General features: G+C 43.6%; 1 protein-coding gene across 4 annotated transcripts in view; it reads right to left on the bottom strand.

Moving 5' to 3' along the window:
- Positions 501–26517, bottom strand: part of USP24 (ubiquitin specific peptidase 24) — a 164809-nt gene continuing 138792 nt past the window's right edge. For 2 of the 4 annotated variants that reach the window (XM_021097813.1, XM_021097814.1), the window contains 14 exons: positions 24676–24789; positions 22020–22116; positions 19539–19655; positions 18782–18874; positions 16916–17018; positions 15684–15805; positions 15084–15197; positions 12640–12705; positions 10470–10536; positions 8900–8978; positions 3523–3598; positions 3017–3103; positions 2589–2699; positions 550–1526 (listed from right to left, as the gene is read on the bottom strand). In XM_021097813.1, the coding sequence (XP_020953472.1) occupies positions 1464–1526; positions 2589–2699; positions 3017–3103; positions 3523–3598; positions 8900–8978; positions 10470–10536; positions 12640–12705; positions 15084–15197; positions 15684–15805; positions 16916–17018; positions 18782–18874; positions 19539–19655; positions 22020–22116; positions 24676–24789 (1309 nt within the window). In that variant the 3' untranslated portion in view covers positions 550–1463. Of the gene's footprint in view, positions 1527–2588; positions 2700–3016; positions 3104–3522; positions 3599–8899; positions 8979–10469; positions 10537–12639; positions 12706–14661; positions 14694–14966; positions 15198–15683; positions 15806–16915; positions 17019–18781; positions 18875–19538; positions 19656–22019; positions 22117–24675; positions 24790–26517 lie in introns of those variants that run through there. The other 2 variants (XM_021097812.1, XR_002345484.1) reach the window with 2 other exon arrangements.

The following is a 26517-nucleotide window of genomic DNA, read 5'->3' as shown; positions in this document are numbered from 1 at the left end:
TAACAGTGAGATGACAGGGTTTGCAGTGTGCAGCTGGAACAGCTGTCTGTCCTGTCACGTGTCCACTGCGCTTCCAGTGGACTGCAGATCGAGATGGGGGCTTCCTAGTTCTGCACACGGTGAGCACAGAACAAGGCAGAGGACACAACTGAAGGCAAACAGGGCAGAAAACGTGTGCAGGGACTCAAACCCCAAAATGTACAAAATATACCAAATGTGCTGGGATGTTCCCTTCCCTCCTGAGGAAGGGGGAGCTGGTACCTACGCTGAAATGAGTGAACAGCGCTGAACTTGGGAAACACGTCGGAAGGGATGGTGTTCAGTTGCTTGCTAGTTATTTCTGGGAAAATAAATCTTGTCCCTATCTTTTTAGGATGAATTAGTCCTGTTGAGGAGAAACAAAGTCACACATTCCTTCTCCGAATTAAAATATGTGGAAACTCACAAAGCAGTATCTCTCGACTCAAATATGTAACTTCATACACAACCAATACCAAGGGTTTCAGTAATTATGTTTTCAACAAAAGCAAATGATTGCAGATCACAGGATTTAAGACTACAGTTTATTCAATATGTCTCCAAGCATTAAAAAGATGATTTTATGAAGTCAAACTCAGTAAGATTATATCTTAAAGTGCTTTTTATTTTGCTGTTTTTAAACTTTGTTTTGGGAACAACTCCTAACCTCTTTAGGGACTGATGTCAAACAATGCACCCTGTCCTTCGGGAGAACACAGCACTTCTTTTCTTTTCTTTTCTTTTTTTTTTTTATTGCTCTTTCAATCTCAATTATCTCAGAAAAATACTTTCAAGAGCTTAATAAATTTCCCAATTTCTGGTCCTGGTAACATATCATCAAGATCCAAGTTTATGCCCAGGGCTCTCATCCAGACCCACCTGAAATTCTATACAAATAGGGAGACATATTAAATACAAAGGTCTGTGTAAACCGAATTCTTTAACTACTATTTTACAGCGAAAAGAATTTTTTTTAATCACATATCTTTACAACATTTTAAATTGGATATTCCTATTCAATGTTACTGCAAGATTAAAAATTTGCCCCCACATATCTAAAGGCAGATTGCTTTTTTTTAATATAAAAACCAAAGGAATTTTTTTTTAATAGCATCACAGAGAAAGCAACAGCTTTATCCTCACTCACTCTTGAATGTTCATGTAACAAAACAGTCTGTCACCGGCTTTATTTCCTAAAATCTCCACGGAAATGTTAATCCGCGTAGGGGCTGGGCCCCGGGACAGCGGATCCACAGGCCGAGTTCTCCTGCTGCCAGGCGGCCCCCAGGCCTCTCCAGGGGCTGACAAGCGCTCTCTTTAAAAACACCTGATCCTCCAGCTTCCCAGCTCTTCTAAAGAGTTCAAGGATGAGATGTGGAGTTCAGAAAGGTGCTGAGCATCCAGTAACTGGGACGTGACTCCTTAGAGTGTGCGGGGCAGGTCCCCTAGGGATCGACGTCGTCCAGGTCACTCCTTAACTCGCCAATCATCATGGGCGACTCAGAACCCTTGGGAAAAGGAAAGTCAGTTAAATACACCCACAGTCAAGCTAGAGGAAAGAAGTCTGCTCTGCTGATGGACTTACTGGCATTCTGCTTAAGCGTGTCCTCATTTAACCACTTCATGTTTATCAAAGGGCAATAAAATATGACAAGTGGAACATGCTGTATTTGACGCAACTTTCTTTTCCATGTTCTCACTTAGTCGCCGAAACAACCCTTGCCTGAAGTCACAGGGCAGCCTCGGGTGAAATCACACCGCCATGCTGAGTCTCAGGTTCCTTCTGTGAAATCAGGGGGATGTCGCCCTCATAAGGCTGTTACGAGGATCCGCGAGATTTACAGGCAGAGCGGCACACAGAGCATCAGCAGGATTCCTCTAACGAGGCCTCTGTGCCATGCACTGGGATGGCGCTACAGAGATGACCTCAGAGAAGGCTCCAGACCAGAAGGAAGGCACAATACACGCCACGACATTCACACCTGCTGCATTATTTTGCACACAGCAGCTGTTCAATAAATATTTCATTCCTTTTGCTATTATGGTGATTAGTACTGAAAACACTTTTTGAAAAACAAACGAACTAACAAAAATCCAAGCTTAAAATTACTCTTTGACTCCCTGACAAACAGCTAGACTTCAATGGCATGAGGCCCTTCTTTTCAAAGGTCTGTGTTTCCAGGAAGGCTCGTGAAGGCTGAAGGTGGAAGGGGTCATTTTTCCTTTTTTTTTTGATCTTTTTGCCTTTTCTAGGGCTGCTCCCGTGGCATATGGAAGTTCCCAGGCTAGGGGTCCAATTGGAGTTGTAGCCACCAGCCTACACCACAGCCACAGCAATGTGGGATCCAAGCCGCATCTGCGACCTACACCACAGCTCATGGCAACGCTGGATCCTTAACCCACTGAGTGAGGCCAGGGATCGAACCCGCAACTTCATGGTTCCTAGTCGGATTCGTTAACCACTGCGCCACGAGGGGAACTCCTCCTTTTTCTCTTGATTATGGATTCTCTTTGGAAAACCTCAGAGCAGGCGCTGCCCCTGGGCACAAGGACGTGCCCTCTAGCTGTACCTGCTGTAAGTGCCTCTCTCCGTTCTCATTCGCCGGACTGCTCTCCGACCCGTTACTGCTTCCCGACTGCTCTTTCTCATTCAGCAGAGCTGTGGCATAAGCCAGTGTGTCCTGTGGGAGAGGGAAAAGTTAGGGGGTGCAGTGGAAACAGCACCCCCGGGGAAGATCACCCTTCCCTTGGAGGCTCCGGGAGCCTCAAGGTGGTGCTTTCATGTCCACTCTGTGCACCACCCCTCACTGCTTCTCTTCCAGGCAAATAACTTGCACTGTATACTCACTTGCTGTCTTTCTCAGAAAAATCAATTGTTTCTTCTGCCCTGACTCATTTTTAACCTATACCTCTTTTCTCTGAGGCTGCAGTTCTGAGAAACATACTAAAAATCCCACCTGAGGGATTTCAAGCCACACAAAACCAAGGCAACCCTTACCTGAGCTGAAATCGTTCGCTGAAAGGTTTTTCCAGTTGATGTTTCATTAGAGACATTACTCTGCGGTGTCCAATAATGTTCTGACATCTGAGATGGAAGGTCGAAAAGGCCAAGAGAGATGTCAAACAAGCCCACGTGAATCCACAATTCCTACCACTAGATATTACAGCACAAGAGGCATCTAAAGTAGCATATATATACTGACCCAGTCTTTCTAGCACATCAAGAGATTCTTTCTTAGAAGATTCTACTTTCACCCTCGAGAGCTCATTAAAACACTACCTCTTATATAAGCATCCTTACTTTTTCCCCTAAAAATTAAAACATATGCACAAGTTAAATGAATAAAGAAAGATATCAACTATATTGCAAAAAATGTGAACTCTGAAAATACTTTGAGGCCAGTCTCCAAATTATGTCAAATTAAGTTGAAATTCTTCCTGATAAGACAGATGTACTGCTATTGATTCCTATATTAGAGCCAGGAAAGTTAAAATCTCAATTACCTTTTTCTGTAGCCACTGTACAGCCCAACTCCAGTGGTGGGAATTCTCCTTAAAGTATTCTTTAGCAGCTGGACACCTGGTGATTGGAGGAAATTTTCATTAGCCAAATGCTTTCTTTGTAAATATACTTGCTTAACATATAGTACTTTAAAATGTTGAAACACAAATGCTACTTTCACTAAAGTTCAGTTCTTTTTATATTAAATTTGCACTTTTTTTTTGGTTTGCATCCATTCACATGTTTAAACTTCAATAGGCAGTAAGTGGTAATCAGGTAGAGAAAAGTCTCCTATCCATCTCTAACTCACCCACTCAGTTTTATCAAAATGGAAAGCTGGAAAATGAAAAATAAAACAAAAATACCCACAATAAATGGTATATTTAACAAATAACCTCTGTATTTATTTTTAATTAAAGCATAGTTGACTTACAATGTTGTGTCTCTGGTATAGAGCAAAGTGATTCAGTTATTAGACATATACATATATTTTTTCATAGTCTTCTCCATTACAAGTTATGACAAGATACCGAACACAGTTCCCTATGCTATACAGTAGGACCTTGTTGTTAGCATCGATTTTATATATAGTAGCATGCATTTGTTAATTCCCGATTTCTAATTTATCCCTCCCTTACTCCTTTGGCAATTATAAGTTTATATTTTCTATGTCTATGAGTCTGTTTTGTAAAGAAGTTCATCTGTATCATATTTTAAAATCAACATATAAATGAGAGTAGATATTTGACTTGTTTTACTTAGTATGACAATCTCTAGGTCCATCTATGTTAGTGCAAATGTCATTGTTTCATTCTTTTTTTATGGCTCAGTAATATTCCATTGTACATACCACATCTTATCTATTCATCTATTGATGGACATATAGGTTGCTTCCAGGTCTTGGCTATTATCAATATTGCTACTATGCATGTGGAGGTGCATGCATCTTTTTGAATTATAGTTTTCTCTAGATACATGCCCAGGACCAGGATTGCTGGATCATATGGTAACTATTTTTAATTTTTTAAGGAACCTTTATATTGTTTTCCATAGTGGCTGCACCAATTTACATTCCCACCACCAGTGGAGGTGGATTCCCTTTTCTCCACACCTTCTCCAGCATTTACTGTTTGTAGACTTTTTTATGATGACCACTGACTGGTGTGAGGTGATATCTCATTTTAGTTTTGATCTGCATTTCTCTGATAATTAGCAATGCTGAGCATCTTTTCACGGGCCTACTGGCCATCTGTATGTCTTCTTTGAAGAAATGTCTATTTAGGTCTTCTACTTATTTTTTGACTGGGTTGCTTGTTTTTTTTTGTTATTGAGTTGTATGAGCTGTTTTTCTATTTTGTAAATTAAGCCCTTGCTGGTTGCATCATTGCAAATTATTTTCTCCTGGTCTGTAGGTTGTCTTTTCATTTTGTTTATGGTTTCCTTTGCTGGGCAAAAACTTTTAAGTTTGATTAGGTACCATTTGTTTATTTTTGCTTTTATTTCCTTTGCCTTGGTAGACTAACCTAAGAAAACACTAGTAAGACTTATGTCAGAGAATGTTTTGCCTATGTTCTCTTCTAGGAGGTTTAACATGTCCAATGAATGGCCTTTTGATAAAAGCAAACTAGTTTTTAATTTTTTGATTTAAATGAGAAACAATGATATTAGGACAAAAACAATTTTTTTTGGTCTTTTTAGGGTCGCAACCATGGTGGCATATGGAGGTTCCCAGGCTAGGGGCCGAATTGGAGCTGCAGCCACTGGCCTACACCACAGCCACAGCAATGTGGTATCTGAGCTGCATCTGCGACCTACACCACAGCTCACGGCAACACTGGATCCTTAAGCCACTGAGTGAGGCCAGGGATGGAATCTGCATTCTCATGGATGCTAGTCAGGTTCATTTCCACTGAGCCACATGGGAACTCCAAAGGAAAAACAATTTTAAAATGTGATTTTGGCGCCCCTTTCTCTCTCTTTTTGTTTTTTTTGTCTTTTTGCTATTTCTTTGGGCTGCTCCCTCAGCATATGGAGGTTCCCAGGCTAGGGGTCGAATCGGAGCTGTAGCCACCAGCCTACGCCACAGCCACAGCAACGTGGGATCCGAGCCGCGTCTGCAACCTACACCACAGCTCACGGCAACGCCGGATCGTAACCCCCTGAGCAAGGGCAGGGACCGAACCCGCAACCTCATGGTTCCTAATCGGATTCGTTAACCACTGTGCCACGACGGGAACTCCCCCTTTCTCCTTTTTATAAATGATTTAAATTTTTTCCATTATACTCCTTCCATTTTTATTTGCTCAATCTAGAAAGCTTTCCTTATTTGAAGACAGTACCGATGGGGATACTGTCATTACCATATGTATAAAGCACGCTATATGCAGGATACTGGAAGCACATACGAAGACACTACTGATAATCTGGACTGTGTGTCACTGACATCAGATATGCTATGTGGCCCCAACACTACTTGGAAATGTCACTCCTAGGCAAGTACTTAAGATGACATGCTACCTATCTGAAGGCTCATTAATGAACCCACAGCTGTGGCAGGATGATCTCTATCTACAATGTTGTATCATCTGGAAAACACACGTTCATGCTTGATTTCAATGGGGCTCTCATTTAAATCTGTTGGGGATGCTCAAATGTAGCAAATTAAGCCCAACAGAGTTCTCTTTCTTATTCTGATACAGATCTAGGGATGGCAATACTCATGCCTAAGAATCAGCAAAAATCTGGAGCAAAATAAGAGATACAGAATTCCTGTCGTGGCTCAGTGGTTAACCAATCTGACTAGGAACCATGAGGTTGCAGGTTTGATCCCTGGCCTCACTCAGTGGGTTAAGGATCCGGCCTTGCCATAAGCTGTGGTGTAGGTCATAGAGGTGGCTCGGATCCCACGTTGCTGTGGCTGTGGCGCAGGCTGGCATCTACAGCTCCGATTAGACCCCTAGCCTGGGAACCTCCATATGCCATGGGAGCGGCCCTAGAAAAGGCAAAAAGACAAAAAGACCAAAAAAAAAAAAAAAAAAAAGAAAGCTATAAAGAGCTCAGTGTAAGACTCACTGTGGCAGTGCAGTCTGTTAATAACCTGGGATTATACTCCTGGGCATGTATCCTGAAAAGATGAAGATTCTAATCTGAAGAGATATAGGAATCCTATTGTCACTTGCAGCGCTATTTACAACAGCCAAGACATGGAAAGAACCCAAGTGCCCATCCACAGACGATTGGTTTCAAAGACGTGACGTGTTTGTGTATACATATACATACACATATATAAAACACAGATACACACACAATGGAATATAACAGCCATAAAAAGAATGAAATACTGCTATTTGCAGCAACATGGATGGACCTAGAGAATATTTTACTAAGTGAAGTAATTCAGAGGAAGAAAAATATTATATATCACTTATATGAGAAATCTAAAAAAAACCTAAATGAATCTATATATAAAATAAACAGACTTGGACACAGAAAATAAATTTATAGTTACCATTAACTATAAGGATAAATTAGGCGTATGGGATTAACAGGTAACAAACTACTATACATTAAAAAAAGACAGGCAACAGGGAGTTCCCGTCGTGGCACAGTGGTTAACGAATCCGACTAGGAACCATGAGGTTGTGGGTTCGGTCCTTGCCCTTGCTCAGTGGGTTAACGATCCGGCGTTGCCGTGAGCTGTGGTGTAGGTTGCAGATGCGGCTCGGATCCCACGTTGCTGTGGCTGTGGCGTAGGCTGGTGGCTACAGCTCCAATTTGACCCCTAGCCTGGGAACCTCCATATGCCGCGGGAGCGGCCCAAGAAATAGCAACAACAACAACAACAACAACAACAACAACAAAAAAAGACAGGCAACAAAGATTTATTGTATAGCACAGGGAACTACATTCAGTATTTTGTAATAACCTATAATGGAAAATAATCTGAAAAATATATCTATAATTGAATCACTTAGTTGTGAGACTCAACACAATATTGGTAAGTGATATTTCAATTTAAAAAAACAGGAGTTCTCATTGTGGCTCAGCAGTTATTGAACCTGACTAGAATCCACGAGGACGTGGGTTCAATCCCTGACCCTGCTCAGTGGGTTAAGGATCCGGCATTGCTATGAGCTGTAGTGTAGGCTGCAGAGGCGGCTCTGATCCAGCGTTGCTGTAGCTGTGGCGTGGGCTGGCAGCTACAGCTCTGACTGGACCCCTAGCCTGGGAACTTCCATATGCCAGGAGTGTGGCCCCCAAAAGACAAAAAGACCGAAAAAAAAAAAAAAAGAAAAAAGAAAAAAAAGGACCTTGGGTTAGCATGCACTCTTGTCTTTTGTTTGCCCATGTACTAAAGGGAGCTTAAAGTCACAAACCACTCCGGTTCCTTTTAACACTGAGAACCTTTGCTTTCCAAAGGCCTATAAGCAAATGAATGGATAAGCAAAACGTGGTATACATTTATCTATACAACGGAGTACTACTTAACCTTAAAAAGAAAGGGAACTTCGATACACAATACAATGTGGAGACACCTTGAGGACATTGTGCTTAGAGAAATAATCACCAAAGGACAAATATGTATGATTCCATTTATGTGAGTCAAATTCACAAAGACAAAAAGTAGAATGATGGTTGCCAGGGGCTGGAGGGAGGGAGAATGGAGAGTTTTTATTTAATGGGTATAGAATTTCAGTTCTGGAAGATGAAGGAAGTTCTGGAGACTGAGGGCCGTGATGGCTACACAATGTGAATGTACTTAACTGCCACTGAATTGCGCACCCAAAAATGGTTAAAACGGTGCATTTTGTGTTATGTGTATTTTAGTATAATTGAATAAAAAGAGAAAAGAACGTTTGCCTTGAAGTCAGTCAGCCTGTGCTCAAGTTCCAGCTCTGACAGCAGGCATGTCACTTAAACCGCCTATGATATGGGACTAGTAGCAGAACCTAACCTCAGAAAGCTGCTGAAAAGATTCAATGAGACAACAGGCAAAGTATTTAGCACAATGCCTGGGTTCATAAGTGTGAGTAGCTGTTACATGATTTTGTCTCTTGAGAGACTATTTTGAGAGTGGGGACCTAGAAGCTCCAAGAGTTGGTAGGTAACGAAAGACACCCTGAGGGAAGGTTCATGAACTCTCGCTGTTAAGGTCCCTAAACCTGCCTTTCCTCGTAGTGCCCGGCGGTTCAGCATTTTTTTCTTGGATTCATAAGATCTGTTACTTCTAACACTCCCCCCACCCCACATCTCTTTGAGATCATCTAAGCAGACATGCCCTGACTGCGTCAGAGTCTCCAGGTCCTAAAACAAGGCAGATTTTTCCTCCAGTCATATTTGAAGCACCATTTCCTCATGTGTTTTTGACTCGATACTTACTTTTGAGCAAGAGTTACAAGAAATTTGACACACTGGTAGCAGCGACTGCTGTCCACATGATTACTGTGGTGCATCAGAGCTGAAGGAACAGAAGAGGAAGTTTTAACAACCAGGCACCAAACTGAAAGTGGGTCCAAGTAATAACAATAGCTCTCTTGTTCCGAAAATTTACAACAAACCATTCCCTCAATTCTAACGGGTAGAAACATTACTTTAAATAGCACTCGAGAACCATACAGGATGGTGAAAGTTGGACTTTTAGAGGAAGTGGAAGAAACTAAAATGTATACTGGCTGATTATTCACCTAGAGGCCCCCAAAGTTCTCTGTCTACCACCTTACTGACAGAGAGCAGTTTAAACACTTTCAGTGTGATAAAAAGAAATGTATGGTATTAGTTCACTTCAGCAACTATTTTCTGCACTGTCCCTGGGGCATCTGAAGATAAACACAGCTGACACTTGAACAACATGGATTTGAACTGCGTGGGCCCACTTACTTGTGGATCTTTTTCAATAAACGGGACTACACAACCCGCAACTGGTGGAACCTGCAGGTGCAGAACCACGGATGTGAAGGGCGGACTACGGGGAACTTGAAAGTCTGTGAGTTTTGGTATCCGAGGGGGGCCCTGAAACCAATCCCCTGCGGACCCCTCGGGACGACTGGACACTTGGTCCCTGCCCAGGAGCAGTGTGTGGTCTGTGAGTCCCAGAGAGCCGGGGGCTGCCCTCACAGGGAACACCATTCCGAAGGGCTGGTCTAGAATCCTGCAGCTACTTAACTTTTCAGCTGAAATTTCTTCTCTGTAATAAGAGGAGATCCTAACTTCTCTTACTATATAGCAAAACTGGAAATGACTCAAACTAACTAGAAATATAGGGGGATGGTGGGAGCTGGAAAAGATTATTTCCAACTAAACTTTTTCTAAGAAATAGCTCATTAAAGCCACTCTGGCCTTCCAAAAAAGAAAAATGTCAAAAAAAAAAAAAAACCACAAAAAAACAAGTAGACAAGAGAAATCCGGATGCACTCGTACCAGAGGTTAAAAAAAAAAAAAAAAATCATGTTGCAACAGAAGAAAGGGTGGGGGAAAAAATGTAATTGTAATGTATACATGTAAGGATAACCTGACCCCCTTGCTGTACAGTGGGAAAATAAACAAAATTATAAAAAAAAAAATTACATTTCGAGGGCTTGACAATACCCTGAGTCTAAGGTTGTAGTTTTTTTCCTGCACAATGGCTACAGAGTGGAAGGAAAGATTTCTTGTGAACATGGCCAAACTTTAGCTTGTTGAAAAAAAAAGTCACAGCATCCCTGAATCTCACCTGACCCAGTAAAAGGACCTCAAGCTGTGTCTCACTGAAAGCGGGAGACTGTCGAGGGCGGGAAGACCCTCTGGCTCTAAGTCTCCTGCCTGGAGTGAGGAGGCCCAACAGCCCTGAGTGGGCCTCTGTGGGCTTCCCCACTGTCCACGCCAGGCCGAGCGTGCGGGAGGGAGGCTGGCTAGAACGATGGGCTCTCTGCCCACTTACTACAGACACTTTTCCACAAGGCAGCATACTTGCCTAGTAATCCGTTTTCTGTCTCAAACACAAATTTGACTCGCTCTACTTGTATGGGATCCTCAATGACCTGTGAGAAGCAGGAAACAAAGGCTGGTAAATGAAAGAAGGAACTTCTGTTACAGCTACTGCTGTGTTTCTCTTTATTCGTTTTGGCCGCACCCGTGGCATCTGGAAGTTTCTGGCCAGGGTTGGGACCTGTGCCACAGCTGCGGCAATGCCAGATCCTTAACCCACTGCGCCTCAAGGGAACCTCTGTTACTGGCGTGTTAAAGAGAAAAATCAAGAGGTTAACTTACAGTTTCTAACATAACACAACTGAATACAAACAAATATCACGCCATTGCCATATTTCGCAACAGTACATTACCTTTTAAACTAAAGATAAAAAGCTATGGAGGAGTATTTGGAGATCCACTCATTTCATAATACATGTTATTACCAACTACATCTAGAGTCTCTGTGATGTGGGTTATATGATAAGCATTTGAGTTATATGATATGCATTTCATGAGGTTTATGGTTTACAAAAAAGGTGTCTCAGTTTTGCTCTAACATAGGCTCAACTAGTTGATGTGGGGTTTCCTCCATGCCACACAGGGCTCCATCGACGTCTGTGCCTCAAGTGCCTGGCACTGAACCGTGTGCAGTGCCATAGACTAAATGGGTTTGCTGCTGACCAGGTGAACAGCACGCAAGCCCACTCTCAGGAGGAACAATCTTCCAAAAGCACTAGCGCCAAAAAGAGGTAAAGGACCAGAAAGACAGGCTTTTCAGAAATGGCATCTATGAAATGCCTACCCTGTGCCCAGGCCTTTTGTTAAGCCATAGGGACCTAAAGGGAACCAGTCTCTACCCCCCACCCCTCACCTCTGCAAAAAGCCCTTGGCCTGGTCTCTCTCACCAGCTCCCAGTCAGCGAATTCTACTGATTCTCGTTCTGAACACCTCTTGATCTGTCCCTAGCCCCTTCCACGCCTACATTTCCTTAGTATAAACCTTGTTATCTCACACCCAGATTATTGCCAGATTCCCATATGGTCTTCTAATTCCAACCCTGGTCCTTCTTTAACCCATCCTTCCAAACAGTTGCCGGGGACATTTTCTAGGACATACATCAGGTCACATCACTTTCCTGCTTACAGCCCATCACTGACGGCAGAGACCGCTAAACTGGAATGTCTGCAGAGGCCAAGGTGACAAGAAATGAGCAACGGAGCAGACAATAAGGAGTGGTGAGGACACTGGGGAACTGGAGACCACAAGCCTCCTCGAAGCGGGTGTGCTGCTACTGCCCCGGGTGAGGGCAGCATGTCGGGATCAGAGCCATGTGACCATGTTACCTGATTTCTCAAGATGGGCTGGAATCCAGAAATGAAAAGACAAGACAATATGAGCCACGTTAAACAGATGTATAGGCACAACTTGGCCACCAGTGTGTAACCACTGGCCTAGGGCCGGGGGTGGGATGGCGGCGGGGGGGGGCCACATGCACTGGTGGCTGGAGCCTCTCCTGTCTGCTTTGGGCTCCTTCCCCCAAGTCCTGCTCAGTTCCCACTCCTAGTCCTACTTATAATACACCGTGTAAACCGGGAGTCTGGCAGAGAGTATGGGCTCTAGGGCCACATGCTCGGCCCAGATCCTGGCTCTGCCACTGACTAAATGATGGCCTTGGGCAAGTCTACCTCTAATAACACTGTATTTCCCGGATTACTACTGAATTTCACCGCCCTGCTTTTCGTATTTCCGAAGGTGGGATGCACCCTACAGTGGATTACATTTCAGTTTCCTGCCCCATAAGGATATTTTCATTAGTACACAGTCAGTCAGTGGTGTCTTAGATTCGAATGATCTGTAGAAGCAGACTCACCTCTGCTGGTTATCGTGAGGGTCACACAAGATCACACTGGACCTGAGCAGTTTCCTGTCCAGGGCCTTTGCTCTCTGCAGTGTGACTGCCTGCGTACTTGTCTAGCCCCTCACTAAACTGAGTGCCCGCGAGGCAGTTTATTACCACACACCTTCCAAATCAGTAATGCAAGAAAAATGACTGATAAGAAGAGGCTCAGTAAGTGTAGACCAAATGAATGCAAAAAACATACGGTTTTTATTCATAAACACATGCTAACTAGTAAATACCGAAATGCAAGTGAATCAGAACATGTACGACTTACCAGTATCTCATGAAGCAGTTGGAACGTATTCTTTAACTCATGGGGTGGAGCTGTTTCTAGTTGGTTCTGGAATATTTTTAAAAAGCATAAAGATTCCAGTTAAGTCTCCAGTGGAAAGCAGGCTAGGGTGGCAACCAACAATTCCAGCCCCAGCTCTACCACCACCCACTGATCTTGGGCAAGGCATCGCCTTCTCTGCATCTTTGTTTCCCCAAATGCTGAATATGGGGACTGGAACACAACCTCCACAGGCCTCCCAGCTGTAACCCTCCACGATATTTTATCATGAGAGAAGAAAAAAAGCACAAAGGAAGGGAGATAATTTTCAGTCACTAAACAGGCCTACATTCTATGTATCCTATTTTATTTTCCAGGATATGCTGGTGTAGCTATGAGAATGCAAATGAGAATGTTCTTAGATCAGTATGTAATGAGTGAAATATATAAGAAAAGTCAGCCTAGGAAGAAGAAAAACATGCCAAGATAACTAAGTAGAGAAAGCAAGGCTCATAAAACTTGCTTATTTTCTTTTTTTTCATTTTATTTGTCTTTTTAGGGCCGAACCCATGGCATATGGAAATCCCTAGGCTAGGGGTGGAATCAGAGTTGCAGCTGTGACCTACATCACAGCTCATGGCAATACTGGATCCTTAACCCACTGAGCCAGGGATGGAACTTGCATCCTCATGGATACTGGTCGGGTTCTTAACCCACTGAACCACAACGGGAATTCCTTCCTGTGCATGTGAATAACCTTATACACACAGGCGGTGGGAAAGGACACTGCATTGCAACACTGCATGTGCAAGGTGCCAGATTCATGTATTACACACCTCACCAAATCTTCATAACCTGTGGGATCAAGTCGAACGTCTGCCTATTTTCCAGAGGAGGAAATTACCCTGAGTTATATAATTAGTCAAGAGTAAAGCGAGGACCGCATCACCTCTGATGTGGGTTTGTACAGAAAAGGCTGATGGTACATTCTAATGTGAGCCTGAAGACACGATCTACTGATCACCAGCTACCTACCTGTTAACACTACCTGTGTCACTATTATAAATCCTAGCGGCGAACTAATAAGGTGTGGCAGGAACTAAAATACCTGATGTAAATTCACAGAAAGAGGCCTGGAAAGACACATACCAATATGTACAACCATGGTCTGTAGGGTAGGGCAGTGAGGGCATAAGGCTGGTTGGCGGTGGTCAAAGTGGACTGTGGCCTTATTTGTACATTTTAATTTTTCATAAAGAGAATGCAGTCATGTGTCATCCATGCGTAATTAAAAATTAAAGATTAAAAAATGACTGAAAATGGCGTATGCAGGCTTAAAGGTTTTTCTAATAACCCCTAGCAAGGCACTGCACAATGTGGTTAAGAGCACAGCCCTGGAGCCACACTGCTGATGTTCAAATCCCCACTCTGCCACGTAGTAGTTGTGCGACCCTACACCTCAGTTTCTTCAACAGCAGAATGGTGATAATCACAGTATCAACCTCATGGGACTTGTGTACTTGAGAATTAAGTGAGTTAAATATGTAATGTGCTAGGAATAGTGCTTGGCATCCAGCAAGTGCAACATAAGTAATTATTACACACTGATCAGAGATTCATAATGAACAACATATATCACTATTTCAAGAGGTGAGAAAAGTCAAGCTACTTTTGATTATTTAGATGCTGTCTGCTGGGAAATGATCTGATGCTATAAAACCATTTTACATAATGATGGTCACCACAGCATTACCATTAACTATAAAGTATTATTCTTAATAATTAAAAACTGAACCCAATGCAAATGTGCATCACTAGGAAGGGAATGGCTAAGGGATTTATGGTCCATGAGAGAATGAACATGACATGGAGAATACTTATAATAAGTCAATGAACAAAAGGACACAAAATCATCAAGACAATAAAATCCCAATTATGGTTAAGACACATGCATAGAAAATAAAGAGAAAACTAAAGAGAATATTCATGGTGATCATAAGTGGTGAGCATCTGGGTCCTTTTTTTATTCTCCATTTAAAAAAATGAGCCTATGCTATTTTTTTTTTTGTCTTTTTTGTTGCTATTTCTTGGGCCGCTCCCGCGGCATATGGAGGTTCCCAGGCTAGGGGTTGAATCGGAGCTGTAGCCACCGGCCTACGCCAGAGCCACAGCAACGCGGGATCCGAGCCTCGTCTGCGACCTACACCACAGCTCACGGCAACGCCGGATCGTTAACCCACTGAGCAAGGGCAGGGATCGAACCCGCAACCTCATGGTTCCTAGTCGGATTCGTTAACCACTGCGCCACGACGGGAACTCCCCTATGCTATTTTTATGGTTTGGAAAAACAATCAATGTTATCAGAAGCAGCACAGCGCCTGGGAGCAAAGGAACATCGCAGCTGCAGGCTCTCAGGCGAGCACCCGCCGGGCTTACCGAGGTCCTACCTTAATGAGATGCAGCATGGTGAAGGAGAAGTGCTCGTTACAGAAGCAGCAGTACACCACCATCTCAATGAGCGCCAGCAGCGAGCCGGTCAGCTCCCGCAGAGCGAACATCACCTAGACGGAAAGAGGGGTGGGCTTTTCTTCTGTCACAGTTTTGTGTCCATGTGCTGTTTCTGACTTTCCCTGGAATCTGCTCAGATTTAAAATCATTAACATTCCCTTCAAATATGTGAGTCTGTCTGAGAGTTTACATAATTTGTGCAAATGTTTTACCTTTTGCTCAGGAGTCACTTTTCTTAGGATTTTTAAAGGTACCTCCCCTTCCCCCAATTAACACTGATAGATCCAAAAAAAAGAAATACATAGTGTTAAGCTTTAAAAATAAGGAGTATACAGCGCAGCACTAGTGATGAATTAACCCCCCATGTGACAGACGCTCTGAGAGTCACATGTATGTAAATCAAGTTATGGAAGAACCGGGAGACTGTGTTCTCAAGAGGGGGTGGATCCGGGTGGACTAGTAACAAGAGGCGTTTTTCCTCAAAAAGAAGAAAATAAATAAAGCAAAAGGACAGTGGCTTTAGCAGAACAAGTACACACCTCTAACAGGTAAGGCTTCCCTTCAGACAAGAACAGCAGGGCTTCGACTTCCTCGTGGAGGGGCAGCAGGGGGCTTGAGGGGGCAACGCTAATTGGCGGCCGTTGTTTAAATATACCAGGAGCTTTGGGAGACCAAAGGAAGAAACCCATCTCACTGGATGTTAGTACAAGAGACGAACCTCAACAAGGTAAAGTGATTCCCACAGGATTCCCATACACAATTGCTGAGCACTTACAACCTGCTTCCTCACAGGCAGGGGATCGGAGACAAGGCTCACCCCCTCTCTTTCAATGTGTGCTTGTGTTGCAGGCGTGACTGTTAAGATCTCCAGACTCCCAGGGACCCCCACCCAAGACAATCTTTCAAAGAAGTTGAAATATACACAGTATATGAAAGAAAAAAAAGGGCCCCAAGTCTGCTGCTCAAACAATGGGTGACAGCAGGTAAGCTGAGCAGAACTGACCCACGTGGAAGGGCTTATCCTACTTGCTGGAAAAACAAGGACTCTCTCTCATCTTCTTTTCCAAATCTGTCTATAAACTTGCGAATAAAGTAGCTTTGTCTTTTCAGATGGATGAGTCAGAGTTTAGGAAGCAGACTCCAGCTCACAACCATACATGGGCTCCCTCAACGTCCCTTCAGGGAGCCCACGGCACTCCACATCAGAGAGATGCCCTGGGATTTTATCTGGTTTCCTGGTCAGATGACAGGAAAACCCTTCCACAGTCTCAGGGGCCAGAGGCGCGCGTTCCATACTGGCTGCCGGGCCACCGACCAGCTCCGAGGCTTCTGGGAGTCCCTAGACGTCTCCCTTGCTCAGCTTCCTCACATGCCAAAGGGGAACAGCCTCACAGGCTTGCTGAGGATGAGACACGATAAACCAAGAGCCCCGCAGAGGCACAGCACACAGAAAACAAGGAATAGTCTCAGCCGCTTTACTGTATTATCACCGTTACTGTTGTTGGTGCTGTCACCGAAAGGCCTAGAAACACAGGCCTTAATCCCACTGTTTTTCTAAACATTTATATCCCACCCCCAATTACTGACTTTCTCTCACGATAGACTAGTAGAATAAGGTGAGGTTTAACATGAATTAAAAGAAAAAATTTAAGCTTTCCTAAACAAGTAACATCCACTTAATTGCTACCATTCCGACTCTCTCTCCACGTACCACTGACAAATTCACCATCCCCCCACTTTCCTGACGGAGTAAACGTAGGTTAAGTCTTACCAACGTTCCTTTGGGAAGACACATCTGAATGCAAGACAAGTAATGCCACTGTGTTGTGAAGGTTCCCAAATTCTCGTGCTTGAGCTGAACTCCATCGGCGGATCTGTCGGCAGAGAAAACAGTGGCTGCTAGCGGTCTGGTTAGAAACGGATGAAAGGGAGGGAGCAGGTGTGCAGGTTCCTGGGGTCTGGAGCCACAGTCTTCCTCCATCTTTTGACAGGAGGAGAGGTCAAAATACAAAAACCTCGTGGGTTTTAAGCCTGCTTAATTAGGTGTTTTCCCCCTTAGATGCACATTAACTCGCGTTTTAAAATAAATTCATGCATGTATTCAAGTCAGTACTGAGCGCTCACCGTGTGCCCTGTCACCTCCCTGTGCCCTGCAGAGTGGGGAAAGCCTGCGAGGCTGGCGGCCTGGCCCTCCCCTGCCGCTCACTGTGCTGCGTGGATGTGGGCGAGTCCTTTACCTAACAGGGCCTGACCTCCTTGTATCAAGACAGAGGTGACCTCCCTGCCCTGCCTACTGCACGCCTGCGAGGACCAAACGAACCTTTAAAGGTGAAAATGTTTTTAAACTTACATGCCCCATAAATGCAAAACAATATTAATTGTGCAATATAATACTGACGATTAAATTAAATCTTATTTAAATTACAATGGATTGAAATCCATTGCCAGTGTCAATGGAGTCCCTGATACGGAAAAGCTTGAAGTGAAAATCAAATACTGTTAATCTCAACGTAATATCAGCACACAGGGAATGCCAGGGTGTCAGCACTTGTTTCTAACACTAGGGAGTCAGAGCAGCACGGTGGGAGGACAGGAAGCTGAGAGGAGACCCAAGCAGCAAATCTGTCTCCCTTAACGGAGAAAGGAGAGCTTCCCAATGCGATGTATCACATATGAGGGACACTAGACCTTTAGCCCCGTGACCCTGAACAAGTTACACTTTTCTGAACTAATTCTTGCCTGAGACTAGGGATGAAACTGCCCATTTGGTATTGTGAGTTTCAGAGGTACAGCCTGAAAAGTAACCAGTTGTGTCTGGTGCATACCATGTGCTCCATAAATAGCTTTATTATTTTATTTTATCTATTCTATTCTTTTGCTTTTTAGGGCCACACCTCTGGCATATGGAAGCTCCCAGGCTAGGTGTCGAATCAGAGCTGCAGCTGCCGATCTACACCACAGCCACAGCAACTCTAGATCTGAGCTGTGTCTGTGACCTACAGTACAGCTCACGGCAACACCAGAGCCTTAACCCACTGAGCGGGGCCAGGGATTGAACCCGCGTCCTCATGGATCCTAGTCGGGTTCGTTACCATGGAGCCACAACGGGAACTCCCATAAATGGCATTTATTATGGCATGTTCACATTTTGTGTACTTTATATCTATTGAACAAAAGAAATATAATGACTGGAGAAAGGCACTCATACAGGGAGTTCAAACTGGAGAATCATTTTTGGATCTATCTGATCCTATGATGACAAAACAGCCTCCCTTTCATTTTCTGAAGATGAGTATTAGTTCATTCAGTGTGTAACAGTTCAACTTCACACTGCCAGCATCTCATGTAAGCACCTCCACCAAGACAGCCTTGCTCATAGTCCCGGAGAGCCAGTGCAGAACCCGATGCCACCGTTTCTTGGAGGCTTTCCAATCTCCCAGACAGAACCCCTCTTCCCCTGTAGGATGCTCGGGACTTCACATTTCCACTGATAACCCACTGGTTACAGCATTTAGAATAAATTCTATGCAGTACTTGTATCTGAACTCTGACGAAATTAATATTTATTACCTACTAAGAGAAACACTGTGGCTACCAAACCATGGCCACTTGGCTGAGCTATAAATGTGGAGATTACCTGATTGTTTTGCCGATTGGCCCCCAGGAGGAAGCTAATCATGTGTCGCAGAGCTGAATGCCTCAGAAGAAGATCTCCGGCCCTAATTCCTTGCTGTCACAAGATAGTAAGAATGACAAATTATATTCCCAACCAGACAGAAATCTGTTCTAAAAACAGTTAAATGAGAAGTTTTGAGTAAGTTCTTTTTTTTCTTTTTTTCTCCCCTTCTTTTTACCGGCCGCACCTGCTGCATATGGAAGTTCTCAGGCTAGGCGTTGAATTGGAGCTGCAGCTGCTGGCCTACACCACAGCCACAGCAACACCAGATCCGAGCCGGCATCTGTGGCCTACATCACAACTCATGGCAATGCCAGATCTTTAACCCGATGAGCGGGGCCAGGAATCAAACCTGCATCCTCATGGACACTAGTCGGGTTCTTAACCTGCTGAACCACAATGGGAACTCCAGCAGTAAGTTTTTAAATGCTCTACTTTACATAGAGAAAGAACTTGTTAAACATCTAACAGCCCCCAAGTGCTGCACAATGGCCTCTAGTTTCCACGCAGACAGCCACTCCATCTACCAGTAACAATCTCTGCCTGCATCAGAATTCTTGCAAGTAAGGTAATACACAGACAAAGATTTTTAAGAAGAAACACTCATGAAGCCATTATCATACAGACTCCATGTTGACCAGTCTAAATTTCTTGCATGTAAAAAATTTCTTTAGACCATAGATCTGCTGTATTAGGAAAAAAAAAAAAAATCCTTTACCTTTTGTACAAAAGTGTTGAACAGGAAAAAGTACTGAGCACAGTTTTTACAATTTTCAGGGACATCTTTATCCAACAGAGCAAGAAGGACCTCCAGCAACTGGTGAAGGCTCTTTAACTGGTTAGAGGAAAGATGACATTACATAAAGAAAAAGAATATAAGACAGACATTTGTAATGAGATTAAGTTGAAGTAAATCACCATAAGAACGAAAGGCAAGTCTGATTGATACAATCCAGTCTCAGATTCAGATGGAGTTATGTTTGGAGAGCAAAAACAGAATTATCAATTTGATTTTCCAGGGAAGACTGGTGGGACTGTAGAAATAAAGAAAAGAAAAGCCTAGTTTTGTCTCCTAGCTTTCAGACAGACTCAAGGGCATGGTTCTACTGCCGAATGGGCACATTTTCTGCAGAGCCAATTTCTTGCTGTCTCTTAAAAAAAAAAAAAGGCAGGGGGGTTTAGAGGAAACATAGTTCTGAATCCCTCCCTCCACTATGCCACTTCTTCACATAATCACAGATGCAAAGAATAAAAACACAGACACAGGCATAGGGGCTAGAAACCAAGCCAATGGAGCAAATGGAGAGCAACAGCCTGACAGGATGACAACGGTAATATCGACTCAACTGTGAACTTACTTGAAAGCCCGCTGACGCCTCATGGAAAGCTTTGAAAAACATTTTATTTGTTTAGAAACCATTTTGGTCATCACATTGCTTCTTCTTTCCCGCCCACCCCAACTGTTTTTGGACAAGTCCCTGGAAATTCATTTGTGATCTGAGAATTAAGACCAGGCTTACTATTCTTGTCAGCTCATTTCCTCTGAGGATAGTCCTCATAGACTTGAAATGTTCCCGTCCCTCTTGCCACACTCTTTATGAATAAGGTAAAATCTGCCACGTACGTAGCACTTCATTTCAAAGGACTACAATATAGAGTGGGTGGCAAGAGGCACCATTTCCATTTTGGGGGAAAAACAGATACAAAATACAGCAGCTGGATAGCAACTGGAGTTTAGTGAGGCACATGGCTTCTGTCCTCCACCACTCCCTCCCTTTCTTCCCGCTGCAGCCCTGCCTTCAGAGGCTGGTGGGGCGATGCGCTATGGCCTGACCCCATCTGCAGGAAGACTGCACTAATTCTACTAACTCTGCTCTTATCCTTTGTCTCGGTTGGTACATGGGAGGAAGGAGGAGAGTGAGAAGATCCTTAGGTTAAATAGCTTAGAAACCTTCCACAGGGGCACTGCAGAGCAACGGTACCCAAACTGTCCAAAGCAGCTCCCAGTGACTTTTTAAAAAAAAATCTTCTGCAACCGGGCAAAGTTTTGTTTGAAAAGTGGTTCTGCTCTTTAAGCTGATCAAAAAGTCACTGCCTTAGCGTAACCATTTCCCCAGGATTCCCGGAACTGAGACAGACAGTCTTCTGCTAGGTCCTCCCTGAGGCTGTATTTGACTCCCTTCTCCCTTCTGCACTGAGCAAAGTTCCTGAGCTTGTCTGGTCCAGGGGTGCGCCCCGGCTCAGGAAGGTCCAAAGAACTAAGTATCTGGATCAATGGCTTCCTTAAAGGACCTGCTCACGGTCAGACAGTAAAGCCAACTTCTGAATTTGAAGCAGCAATTCCTAGCATTTGCATTGAGTTCCTTGAGACACTGCCTCCAGCCAAGGTTTATAAGGAGCCAATTAGTTCTGAAAACAACATTTTTCAAAGTTTTCCATGTAGTGTCAGCTGTTTGAAACAGCAAACTTGGGAAGTAACTGCTGTATTTGCTAGAACTTAATAACAGATTGAATAATCAGGCTCACGTCATTTATTTTCTTCAGATGTAAAATCTGAGGGGGACGGACGGAAGATGGTAATAAATACCATGGTTTGTTTTAGCACGTGTGGAATTGGGAACCAGAAGAAAATGTGCTACAGAAAACAGGATTAGGAAGAAGAAGAAATTCAGAAGAACAGGAACAGGGGTTAGGGAAGTAACGGAGATCAAAGAAGGGACTGCTGTGGTCAGTGCCCCTGGATGGAGGGCGCTGTACGGTGCGGCGGCTGCCAACTGAAGGTTCAGGTCACGAGAACAGTCTGGGAGGAGAGACGAGGCCAGGGCCTCAAAACGTCTGTCGGTCTCGACGAGAGTCCCTCGGCTCAGGTTCGTCTTAGTGCAGAGAGACTGAACACAAACTCTCAAGAGAAGACTCTGAGAAGGGAGTGTTCTAGAGAGAAAATCCCGACACAGACCAACGCAGAACTGAATTCCTAGCCTGCCCTGACATCTGAGGTACGAGGAAGAGAGGAGAGAATGCCTTCTGGCCTGGTATTTATCAGAAATGCAGCTCACGGAACATGGATCTTAGGTGAAAAACTACAAGACTCCAATCCTAGGCTTGCTCTCTCTCTCTCTCTTTTTTTTTTAGTTATGTGCAATGTAAAACATTTGGGAAAGAGAGAATGTGTAAATAACGCTTAGAAAGTGAGACTGACCTTATCCTGATAAAACAAGGCACTGTCTAGGGTTTTCTCCAGAATGGTGGCCACAGCGATGCGGACTTCTCTCACATTGCACTCCAGTAAGAAAATCCTAAAAATAAGGAGAAACGTGGTGTAAAAACGCCAGACAGCTTGCTACAACCCGATCTTCGAAACACGGACACCACCTGCTAGCCAAGAAAAAACTGACTCCAAGCTGTCAGTTCAGTCTCCTGGAAGTGTCAGCACACACAGGCTGCTGGGAGGGAGGAGGAAGGCGAAACAGGAAAACAAAGCTCTTGATCACAGAAAGTGGGTTTTTTTCTATTTCTTTTCCTTTCTTCTCTTGAGGTGAGTATATGTATAAAAGTAAATTTGGACTTAAAGAGAAAGCAAAGAACCTAAATTTTTATAAATTCTGTTCACTCAGGAGTAGTTTTCCCTGGCACCCTTTCAATTTTTCAGAATTAGATACTAGCTAAAAGTTTTGAGTTGGCACAGCCTCTGAATCCTCCATCTACCTAAATTTCCATCCTTTCAATGTCCTTTCCTCTCCCCTCTCAACCCTTACTCACTGCTTAGTCCTCCCAGAAGCATTTAGGGCTGAAAAGGTCCTGCTTCCTTCCTTTCCTCTTCTACGATGGTGATGACCCCAGCAGGTGAGGTTTCAAATGGATGATGATTCTATGGCATTTTACTCTACTTCTTTTTTTCTTTTTGCTTTTTAGGGCCGCACCTGCGGCATGTGGAGGTTCCCAGGCTAGGGGTCGAATCAGAGCTGTAGCTGCCAACCTACACCACAGCCACAGCAATGTGGGATCCAAGCTGCGTCTGCAACCTACACCACAGTTCATGGCAATGCCAGATCCTTAACCCACTGAGCGAGGCCAGGGATTGAACCTGCAACCTCATGGTTTCTAGTCAGATTCATTTCTACTGTGCCACAATGGGAACTCCTATGGTATTCTACTTCCTAACACAATACTCAGGAGTCCTAATAGAAAGATATTTTTTTTGTTTTTTTGTTTTTGTTTTGTCTTTTTGCTATTTCTTGGGCCTCTCCCGCGGCATATGGAGGTTCCCAGGCTAGGGGTCTAATCGGAGCCGTAGCCACCAGCCTATGCCAGAGCCACAGCAACACAGGATCTGAGCCGCATCTGCAACCTACACCACAGCTCACGGCAACGCCAGATCGTTAACCCACTGAGCAAGGGCAGGGACCGAACCTGCAACCTCATGGTTCCTAGTCAGATTCGTTAACCACTGCGCCACGACGGGAACTCCGTGAAAGATATTTTTGAATTAAGCTAGAAAAATGAGTAAAGAGTTATCTTTCTTTCTTTTTTTGGCCACATCTATACCATGCAGAAGTTCCGAGGCCAGGAACTGAACCTGAACCACAGCAGTGACAATACCAAGTCCTTAACCACTAGGCCACCAGGGAACTCCCAAGGTTATCTTGAATGCAAACTCCAAAGGGACAGGCAAAAATACTTTAAAGAGAGTGTTTGTTTGTTCTCTCTTTATGAACTAACTGCATGCATGTATGCATGCACAAATATTTGAGCACTTACTGTTTGCCAGGCTCTTTGTGTAAAGCAGGGAACCAGATGTAGCTCCTGCTGTCAAGAAGCTGAAGTTTAGTGGAGGTGACAGGCAAAACAAAAGAGTAAACTAACAGGGCGGACCTACATTAAATTGGGTGGTGAGGAGTGAACAGCCTCTCTGACATCTGATGGATGAGAAGGAGTTTACAGTGCAAAGAGTGGAGAGGAGACTGCTCCAGATAGAGGAAATAAAAGGCGGAAAGGTCTTTAGGCGGGACAAAAAGCTGAGGGTGTTTGAAGAATCCAAAAGCCAGTGAATGACAAGTCAGGAGGAAAGTGAAAGCTCATATTCAAGTGAGGCCTTTTGTATTCTATTATGGTAAAGATTCTGGATTTTATTGTGAGTGTGATGAGAATCCAATGAAGAATTTTTCAGCAGAGAAGTAACATGATCTAAATTGCTTTAGAAAGAACACTTTCGTTGCTGTATGAGGTAGACCTGAGGAGGGCGAGGGGGAGATACCAAGCAGGCCAATAAATGAATGTCTGAGGCTCCGATCTAGAGATGAAGGGGATACGGGATCAAGAGTTTCAATTAGATCTCAAGGGAAGGAAGAGGCTCCTGGGGGTACAGGAGACCAGCCACAGAGATCCAGGTGCTTGCTGGGCACCCCCCATATAAATGTTAAAACTACCTGAGAGTAAGAGAATGATAGGGAGCCAGGTGTAAACGTTCACAGGGATTAGACCACCTCGAAAAACCAAATCACCTTTTTATTATAGATATATAGGAAAATAGACTATCATAGGTAATATACTACCAAACGATTTTTGAAAATAGTATTTTAGCTAGAATCCAAACATATGAGCGACACTGTGGTATTTCTCTGCAGTAACCTGGGACTGCTGATCTTTACCTGTCACCACACTGTGAATCCCTGAGGGGCGAGAAACCCCTGAGCTACACCAAGGGCTCAGGACGGGCTTGCCTTACAAGCACCTGGCTATCTGCTTAAAATCATAAAATAATTTCAATTTGAAATATAAAGAGTTGTAAGAAACTTCAGCTCTAAATCACTCAAAGAGACACAAATTTCTTTTAATTAAAAGATATGGACACTTACTTTATCAATTCTCGTCCTTCAGAACTAATAAAATATTCAACTAGCCACTGACAAGCATCAAAACTTTTTGAAAGTAAAGCTTCAATAGTGGCAATCCATTCTTCAGTGTCAACCCTTCAAAAAAGCAAAGACAGGGATGTTAGATGGCCCAGCAAATAACTTCCTGGAGTGTCATTTGTTTTATTTTATTTTGTTATTTTAGAATTTGGGGGGTGGGGTGGGGTGGAAGATGTGTGAATTACTCAATGACTGCTGAACTGACAAGGCTCCATGCACCTGAGAAGCCAATGTTTCGCATTTTTTGGAACTTGTAGTGTGACTCACCCTGACTCCTACCTCCCCGCTACCAAAAAAAGTGTGAAGAAGCTTAAGCTTTAACTTTTATCTTCTGCATCTTTTTCAAACAACTTCACTGGAAAAAGTTAACTGACCTGTAGCATTTTTTTGAATTAAAAAATTAGGGTTTATTGTGTGAAGCCATGAATGCATCTATGCAAATAGCAAAATAAATGATACAGTCACTATAATATCGGATTAACACATTAAAAACAAAGACCCTTTTTATGGACTTCATACAAGTTTTAGCCTCATTATCACTTAAGAGTACTTAATGAGAAACTTCTAAATAGACATTTTTAAAAATGACCACATCATGAATATAGTGAACAAGTACTTATTCCATGCATGTGTGTGGATGTGCATATGTAGCATTTTGTTTTGCTTAATTAATTTACATGGCCAAAATGTCAACATTCAGAATAGGTAACCATATCATTAACATTTTTTAATTTTTAGGGAATATGGGTCGAATCTGAGCCACATCTTGTGACCTACACCACTGCTTTCGGCAACGTCGGATCCTTAACCCACTGAGCGAGGCCGGGGATCGAATCCACATCCTCATGGATACTAGTCAGATTCTTCACCCGCTGAGCCACAACGGGAACTCCATCGTTAACATTTTTATAACTTAGTGCCATGACTATTAATAGCCTACCTTACACAATAAAAACATTTGGGCAGGAAAAAAGGTGTGATGCTTATACTACTCAGGACCTCACACCACCCCTGCCAGTCCCCAAATGGTAAACATAAACAAAATGGAAATAATATGCAACGTGCAGATGGCTTGAGCAAATTTCACAAATAAAAGTAACAAAATAAATTCCCTTAGTCAGTCCTATGCCAGACGAGAAAGGAAGACGTTACTTCTTCCTTTCCAACCGTAAAATAACGGCTGATATCACTCAATAAAAATTAAACTTGCCATTGTATTTGCTTTCTTCTCAAGAGTTTCTTTTCTTTTTTGGTGTTTTGGTTTTTAAGGCTGCACTAGCAGCATGTGGAGGTTCCCAGGCTAGGGGTCGAATAGGAGCTGCAGCTGCCGGTCAACACCACAGCCACAGCCACATGGGATCTGAGCCACGTCTGTGACCTACACCACAGCTTACGGCAACAACAGCTTAAGTGGATCCTTAACCCACTGATCGAGGCCAGGGATCGAACCCATGTCCTCATGTATCCCAGTAGGATTTGTTACCACTAAGCCACGATGGGAACTCCCGAAGAAAGCCATCAAGGGTTTCTTGACTGCAAAATCTTTCCAGAGCCTCTCCCTACTTGGAGCAGCTCTCTCTGCTAGCTGGAGAGAAAAGAGGCAGAACTTCCTCACACTGAGGCCCTTCTCGCTTCAGGTAGAGCCTATAAGCCAATGTCAATGACTCTCCATTCCTCACACACTTATTCAGACAGCAACTACTTACCCAGAACTTATAATGTGTCAGGAACTTTACCATTTGCCAAAGATAAAAAGCAACGACAAACAACATGCAATCAAAGACG

This window comes from Sus scrofa, chromosome 6 (genome assembly GCF_000003025.6).
Source record: "Sus scrofa isolate TJ Tabasco breed Duroc chromosome 6, Sscrofa11.1, whole genome shotgun sequence".
In the NCBI taxonomy this organism is placed as follows: domain Eukaryota; kingdom Metazoa; phylum Chordata; class Mammalia; order Artiodactyla; family Suidae; genus Sus; species Sus scrofa.
Note: the sequence above shows the minus strand (reverse complement) of the source record. Positions and strands in the feature narration are given on the sequence as shown.